At 42.6% G+C, this 8,316-nt stretch overlaps 1 protein-coding gene across 21 annotated transcripts in view; it reads right to left on the bottom strand.

Moving 5' to 3' along the window:
• Positions 1-7,977, bottom strand: part of LOC105938020 (obscurin-like protein 1) — a 53,041-nt gene extending 45,064 nt beyond the window's left edge. For 8 of the 21 annotated variants that reach the window (XM_021325067.2, XM_021325064.2, XM_036139626.1 and 5 more), the window contains exons 1-2: positions 7,656-7,975; positions 1,831-2,937 (exon numbers count right to left, since the gene is read on the bottom strand). In XM_021325067.2, coding sequence (XP_021180742.2) covers positions 1,831-2,845 — 1,015 coding nt within the window. In that variant the 5' untranslated portion in view covers positions 2,846-2,937; positions 7,656-7,975. Of the gene's footprint in view, positions 1-1,830; positions 2,938-3,069; positions 3,091-3,112; positions 3,262-7,655 lie in introns of those variants that run through there. The other 13 variants (XM_021325070.2, XM_036139627.1, XM_021325069.2 and 10 more) reach the window with 7 other exon arrangements.
• Between the last annotated feature and the right edge of the window lie 339 nt (positions 7,978-8,316).

Here is an 8,316-nt window from a genome sequence, read left to right on the forward strand (position 1 = left end):
TCTAAAGAGAAGCCTGACACAGAAGCAAAGTTCAACGGCTACAAGCTATGTGCTCTTAATGCTTTTTAATACATGTACGAGGTCTCATCTATCTGGTGATTTGACTGACTGCTGAATGGTCCACTTATACCAACCGGTGCTCATGACATGCCAGTCCACATTGTACACCTAATTACATCCAATTTGAACCGTTCCTGCTGGATGCCTAAGTGTTTCAGTCAAGCCACTTTTGCACATCAACATGCCAGGATGATGCATCATGCGACCGCCTCCTCTCACGTAAACCTAAAATAAGACCCCAATCAAACTCCATCAAGTGCTGCCTAATGACGCTGCCTAATACTTCAGTGAGGGATCGTCTGTGTCTGCTGACCTTCACTCTGTGTTTTGCCTGACTATCAGATGCTCTAGAAAATGCCTCTAACACATTGCTCAAGTAACACCACCTCCGACGCCCTCAGTGGTCCTAAACCCCGGTCTTTAAGGATGTCCTGCAACGTTTAGATGCGCCCTTGATTCAAATGTTAGCTCAGTTAGCAGAGCTCAGTGAAGCCTGATGCTTGTGAGCGAGTTTAGCCATTAGAATCAGATGTGTCGGGCAAGAGGCACATCTAAAAGATGGACATTGGCTGTGAGGATTTGAGTTTGAGACACTGTTATGCTGTAGATGTTTCCTGCCAAATAAATCAAATATCCATGTTTACATATCCATCACTGGCCTGTGCAACTAATGAAAGTAATTCAATTTCTGCTGGATACTTAGTGCTTCACTTTTCTTGTCAGACTGTCCGCTCTCTGATCATTTGACCCAGCGGAATCTCACAACACAGCTATGTTCTTGTAGTAGCGCTATAAATTCAAATCTGTTTTACGACAGATTCCAATCAAGCATATGAGAAATCAAAAGACAGGGAACTTATTTTGTTGAGGAATGGGAAGGCTGTAAACACTCTAAGGTGTTAGTTAGGGAATAAAGTGTTTGCAACTGACACCATCAGACAGAACCAGACAGTTGTAAACAGCAGAATGTCGGCTTTATTTAGCCATCTTTGTGCAAAGCCCTTCATTTCCTTATCTTAGACTGTTTGACGTACTAATACTTCGCTAAAACCAATTGCAAATGTATCTATCCGCCTTTCACATTCTAACTAGCTGCCAGAGCAGACAGATAATTGGATCTCAAATGTTGCATTTACTATCTTAAACTGATACTGTGGTGCGCTTAGTTTAGAGTTCCTAAGGCCACGTGAGAAACATAATACCGTCTCTAAACGACTCCCCCCACATGGGCAACCACCCTTAGAGCAAGCTGAGTAAGTTTGCAGACATTATGCTAATGCTGAGCTACTGAACCCAGCATGTTTGGACATCTCAGCTAGGGTTCAGTTTATTAATATATTTTATTGATTCCACCAGTGGACTCTGAATAATTTGACAGCGCTTTAAATTTGCAGCTGGCGATATTAATGTAAAACTACATTTCAGGCATTTAAACGATTAAGTTCCATATGTGGGTTTCAAAAGTTATAATAAGATATTGTCATGTTAGTTTTATGGTGTAGCAGATCATCAGCCAGCCTTGGTAAGACTTCTTGACTTCTACTTTTCCTTTCACTCTTTGGCTTTACCCCAGTAAATGACCTCAGTGTACCCATTTATCCCACTTGCATCATCCTAGAACCAAATGGACAGAAATGTGAGACACATCACTCCCCACTCAGTTATTTTCCTTGCTACAGCAGACAACACACTGCTTAATCAACACTGCTTCATTATATTTTTCTAATTTTCAGGCTAAAGAAATCACTGAAGAAAAAATAATGGACTTACCCTTGACAGAGAGATGTACAGCACTGAGGGTTTGCCCTGCGGTATTTGATGCAGCACATACGTAAACTCCATTATCCTTTTGCTTGCAATACAGAACTTTGAGGGTGAAGTAGCCCTCCCTGTCTTCGTACAACAAGTAACGCCTTCCGGACAGTATAAGTCTGCCATCTTTTCTCCAGATTATTTCTGGTTTCGGTTTTCCGGTCACAAAGCAGCGGAATTTGGCATGTTTGCCCTCAGTCACAGCAAACATTTTTACTTTGGTGGACTTTGTCATGGCGTCATCCTTTAGTCGGGGTGGCACTTGTCTACCAGTCCTTTGTTTTCCCTGATGGACTTTCCAATGGCCATTAGTGTAGCCATTACGGTTTCCTTCCTCATCATGTCCAGGACCTGCATCGACGAGCAACACTGCTCCTGCAAGTGCTTCCCCAAACTCGTTTCGAGCTTTGCACGTGTACACTCCTCCGTCCGGAGCGCGAGTCTTGAAGATCTTGAGCTGGAACCATCCCCCATCCTGGTAGCCCACACTGAAATGTGTGCTCTCAAATATTTCATTGAGTTTTCTGCCATCCTTTTCCCAGACCACTTCTGGTCGTGGGTTTCCCCACAGTTTGCAGGAGAAGACAGCGTCTTCCCCACGACCGACACGGGTGGAAAGAGGCTTGATGAGGAATCGCGGCTTGTTTTCCTCTCTGAGCTCCATCTCTTGTGCCTCGCCTTCTACCTTTAGGGTGGCAGCGGCATAGGTTTCCCCAATGCTGTTCTTAGCTTTGCAAATGTATTGGCCGCTGTCCTCAATAGTAACAGCTGAAATGATGAGGTTGTAAACATTGCCATCTTCAAAGACCCTATATCGTCCTTGAGGGTCAATCTTTTCGTTGTTTCGCTCCCAGATAACAGCGGGTCGTGGATCGCCACCAATCTGACACTTAAGAACTGCGTCAGTCCCGCTTTGGACCATGACAGGTCTTGGATAGGCTAAGAAACGCGGTGCACCACCAAAGACATCCATTTCTTCTTTGACAGCTTCCTTCAGGTCGTTCAGGAGAGTTCTGCACGGCTATTCACTGGACCAAGTCCATCCAAGTTCTTTGCAATATGTTTCTAAAGAAATAAAGAAAAGAATGGATTACTTTGACCGAATACAGTTCTTAGGTTTTAGAAGACATAATTAATAATAAGCACATTAGAACCTATAAACACTAGCCATGTATTTCAAGGGATAATCTTAGATACCCAAGGGGAAATGAACGCTTATCAGTTGGAATAAAAAGAACACCTTCTGTCATTCCGGCGATCCCCCTTCGCCCCGTTTAAGAGCATGTGTTTCAGCACAAACGCATGGCATGAATATTAGGGTTAATTGAATTAGATCCGTCTGCGTGGGGGAAAACTCAGCCCAGCAATGAGAGGAGGAACAGCCCAGTCCAGTTGCAGCAGCAGCCACAACACGCAGCCAGGACAGCTGGTGCTGTATTTCAATGGGAAAGTGCTTAATATAGAAGGCCCTAAATAAAGACCTGCGTGAGTGTGTGTCAGGTATCACAAAGACAGCTCAGAAACATGCAAGCTAACGCAGAGATAAGATCCCAGAACAAATATCAAAAAGACCGTACTGTTAGAATTGTCAGGCTTGCTGTGGACGGACCGAAACGCAGATCAGAGCTCGAGAGGCGCATGTTGAAGATAGTGATAATTTGTTAAAGGAAACAGGCTTACAGAATACAGGAACCAGGAACACCGCAGGGATAGACCAGAACAGGGCAGCATAGATGGATGAAGCCGCTAACGACTGGGCTGACTATATTTATAGGAGGGGAAACGGGAGGAGTAGCAGGAACAGAATCTAACAGGTACCAGAATATACTATTAACATGCGAACTGAACAGGAAACTAAACAGACGACCAAAACAAGAGTCTAGGGATGAACAATACAAACGTGCAACAACATAAACAGACGGCAGGATCCCCAGGGAGCTATAATAAGTCATCAAACTCCTGCCGATCCTGACAAAAATATGTTGAGCTTTCCCGCACAGAGTCGATGGCCCTTTTAAATTATCTTTTGTTTCAGGGGGAATTTTCTAGAATCTTAAGTGGATAAAATGTGTCTCCAGTTTTCCACTATCTGCAGCTATTGCTGCCATGCACCATTATGTTCTCTCTCAGCACTTTGAATCATTTGATAAGCTTTATAAATAAGTTTGCTTAGCCTCTCTGCTTTATCTCTTCATAGAAGTTACCCCTGGCCTGGTGTTTTCGTTTTGCTGTTGCACCTTCCTGGAGGGGGCTATCAGCTGAGCTATTGCTGCCAATCCCTTCATGTTCTGCATTTAAACTTGCTTCTCTGTTGGAAGGAGCATCTGCATCTCTCTGCTTTTTATCTCTTTTTAGTTTTGCAGACTCATAGCTCATGTTTAGCTCTTTTTCTCTCCTTGATGAAGCAAACATATAAGCTTCTACTGCCCTGAAATCTTTACTATTGCTTTAACACAGAAAGTACTCATGGAACAGTGTTTCTGTGTTTTTGTGTGTCTGCAGAGGGCAGCTCTCCCTGTTGAAAGGTAAATACATCCTCTCTCACCACATTTATGCTCTGCATGAAGGATTTATGCAAAGTTAACGACTCGATGCAATCACCAGCTCACCATTGCTGCAGACTTGTAAGTAGGAGGGATTGCTTCAAAGTCAGAGACTCATAGCAATCAGCTGGATTGAGTTGACTGTATATTTTCTGTAAGTAAACTGAATCTGTTTGTATACTCAAATCCCTTGAGACAACATTTGTCATATATATAAGCTCAATATAAAAAAACTTAATTGACCTAAATTGAATAGATTTCATCTTTGTAATAATTTCTGGCATTTTATCCCTCAAAGCTCTGTTTTATTTTATCTATTTATGTATCTTTTTGGACATGTTCAGTGTTGACATTTTGTAATAATGAGTTAGATTTGTCAATGTCAACTTTATTTCTATGACATGTTTAATACTTATGCCTCTGTCCAAAGTGCTCTACACAGTGACGACAAAACATATAAATATGTATATACATACACAATTACAAATACACAACACAGAATGAGAATTGTTAAAAAATATGAAGTTCAAATACTAAAAATATTAAAACCACTACAAGAAAAAAAAAAACATATGACAAAATAATCTGCTCATCTTGAGTTAAAAGCCAGTGCAAACAGGTGGGTTTTTAACAAAGACTTAAAAGTGAAAAGTGACTGTAGATTTTAATATTGGGTGCCTGTAAATTACTGATATCAATCTAATGTGAGACTATTTTTCTTGGTTCTATACATTTTTAAAAATCCTCGCAGTTTTTTTATAAATATTTTGAAAATGTTTGAGTCAAGGACTCTTTTAATGTGTCAGATCAGACGCATTAACCCTTTTTTTCCAGGACATCTGCTCAGCTGTGGAACAGCCCAGCATCTAAGAACATGACGTGGTAGTTAGTGCCTGACCGGCTGGTCTGAGTTTTTCAGAAACAGTAGATCTACCAGGGTTTTCACACAGAACCATCTCTCAGATTTACAGACAACATTCCAAATAGACTAAACATCCAGTGAGTGGCAGCTGTGTGGACGGAAATGCCTTCTTAGGCTCAGAGGTCAGATGGGAATGGGCAGACTGGTTGCAAACGATAAAAATGTAATGGCAGCTCACCAGGTCCCAATCTTATGAGCTACCGACAAATTTGCAGCAAAAGCATGAAGTTATTATGCTAATATGGAGACAAATCACTGAGGAATTGTTACTGACACCTCGGAGGGCAGGAAGACTTGTGTGTAATAAAGTAGCTAGTGAGTTTATATTTTAATCCTTGGTGGATTACAGCTGTTTTCTTTAAAACCACACCCCAAAGTGATCAGTTTCCTGCCTTTAATCAGTGCCTCAATCAATGCCTCCCTGTCTGTCTGAGGCGGACAGCTTGGGATCCATGAAGCTTTAAGCTTCATTTTCAGACATTTTGAATTGAGAAAGCTTTCTGGATAGGAAGCGAAACGTCTTCAAACTTCGAAAAAAGTCCAATTGTATTGTTTTGTTTTGTCCACTACTCTATCAGAAACATACCAAGTCCTGCAGGACTAACTCTCCTCGTGGCTTCCCTGACTTTATATCCTATCTACAGTCTAGAGCAGGGGTATTCAGACCTGGCCCTCACGACCCACTGTCCTGCATGTTTTAGACGTGTCTCTGCTCCACCTCACCTGCATCAGATGATTGCATGACCTCCTCATTCAGTAGCGGTCTAAATAAAGCGGAACTGCAGTACTTTGGTCTGAGTCCCTCATGAAGGCTGGTTTATGCTTGATGCACGTACGTTCCACGAAGACGTGAGGACCCAACGCCTGCGGCTTTTGCTCAGTGTAGCTTTCCCCCCCAAGCAGCACTATTCTCCTGGACTCTAGAGGGCAGCGTTGTGCTCCTACACCAAGCATACTACACCCCATTACACGTAGAAGTAGAAAACATGGTTGTTTCCAACATTTTAAAGCCTCTTACTTTCTTCCAAGATTGACCGCAATTTTAATCCAGGGATTACTAACAATTGGTTGATCACTGTGATCTTTTTGATCACGTCAAATCATAAATATGTCTATATTTACAAACCAGAAGGAACGCTAGCTCGTCCGTCATGTTTTTCCACACGGGACTGTACATGTAGTTAGGAGTGCTCCAAGGTGCGCGGAGTGGAAACCTTTGGCGTTGCTGAGTGGTGTGAAGGCCAAAATGACGTACTATATTTTGAGGTGCGTCTGAGAGCAACTTGCGTTGGTTCTGTCACTTTAAATGCAAAGAAGGAAGTAGAGGAACGCTCAGCAACCGCCCTGTTCGACCATTTTTGTAGTATGTTAGGGAACAGTGTGATGAACTGTGTGGGTTAATACACCCAACAATTGAACATGGACTATAAAATCTCAGCGAGAAATAAAAATGTGGGCTTCATGAAACTGGTAGGCTTAAAGTCCATGACAATGTTTAACAGTTTTGGAGCAAATACTGAGACATTGTTCAAAGAACATAATAGAGAATAGAGAAAACTAAAGGGTTAGAAAAATATGACAGAAAAATATGATAGAAATATAGAAACATCTATGCAGGACCTGGAGAGACTACATTCAGATTTTCTGCATTCCTAGAGACTCCAAGTACACAACAAAATGTATTTAAGGGCTAAAAAAGTGGAATTCTCTCTCCCAATGACATCCTCCAGCTCATTCTGGGGTATCCCACGGCGTTCCCAGGCCAGTCGGAATATAAAGTCCCTCCTCAGGGTTTCCTCCTACTGGGACATGCCTGGAAAACCCCCAAAGGAAGGCGCTCAGGGGGCGTCCTTACCAGATGTCCAAACCACCTCAACTGACTCCTTTCGATGTGGAGAAACAGTGGCTCTACTCCGAGCTCCCCCTGGATGACAGAGCCTGTTAGCAGCCTGCTCTGAGCATGAATCAGGCACCGATCAATGCGGTGGATGTTCTGATTTTTATGTATTAATTCATTTTTGGAAGCATTTAGTCTAAATGCATTAAAACGTGCATGGAGTCAGAACAAAATAATGCGTCAGCAGAACAAATAATGAGGAAATCCTGAAACGGCAGCGTCCTTAAACATTCAAAAAGGACTTTAAATGACAGTGAAAGCTATTTCATTCCAACAAGCTCAGGCATTGCGCTTTAAGTGTGTTTAATATTCCCTGCGGAAATTTAAAGAGAGGAGATTAACCCCTGTGTTTACTTGTCTTATTTAATTGGAATGACCTCTGGCCTCTCCCCTGAAGCTGGTCACCCCTCGCATGCCCTACCTCGCTTCAGTCGCCGGGAACGATCATCAGCACACATTCCGAGCCTGCGGTCGTAGCCCGAGTTGGGAAGCAAGGCCACCGGTTTCCTGAAGGCTGAGCGGTGTCCCCAGTAGCTTTTACATTCAGGCACATGCTATCCTGAAGGGTCCAGGCTCAGTTACATTGTCTCCGAACTTTCTGTCCAGCAGCAGGAACTCTAAGAGAGAAACTCCAGCTTCCCGGGGAACCAGATCAGCGCCGTCCTTCTGTCTCTGGATACCTTCTGGCCTGAGACGCTGCAACTGTCATTGTTCATGGAGTGCTGTTAAATGCTTTTGCAGCTGCTGCAGCCCCCTAAAAATACTGCGTGGCTTGATGACAGCCGAGTGGATAAGTCAGGCACTTCCATTCAGTTGCCAGCAGGGGCTAAACTTAGTTTAAGTGGCCAGTCCACAGCGGGTCACTTAGCTGACTTCAAACCCTGTGATTAAAAGAAATCCTTCAGAAGCAAGCATTTAGTTGTTTTCTAACACATTTTACCGCCCCATGACACATGCACTTTTCATAAATTATGCTCGCTCCAATCTTTAACGATGACTAATCAAGTCGGTTTATTTTCTTTTAATTTATTTATTTTTTGTTAAATATATTATAGGCTATTACTTTTTAAAGCAAATGGACT

This window comes from Fundulus heteroclitus, chromosome 7, assembly GCF_011125445.2.
Source record: "Fundulus heteroclitus isolate FHET01 chromosome 7, MU-UCD_Fhet_4.1, whole genome shotgun sequence".
Lineage (NCBI taxonomy): Eukaryota > Metazoa > Chordata > Actinopteri > Cyprinodontiformes > Fundulidae > Fundulus > Fundulus heteroclitus.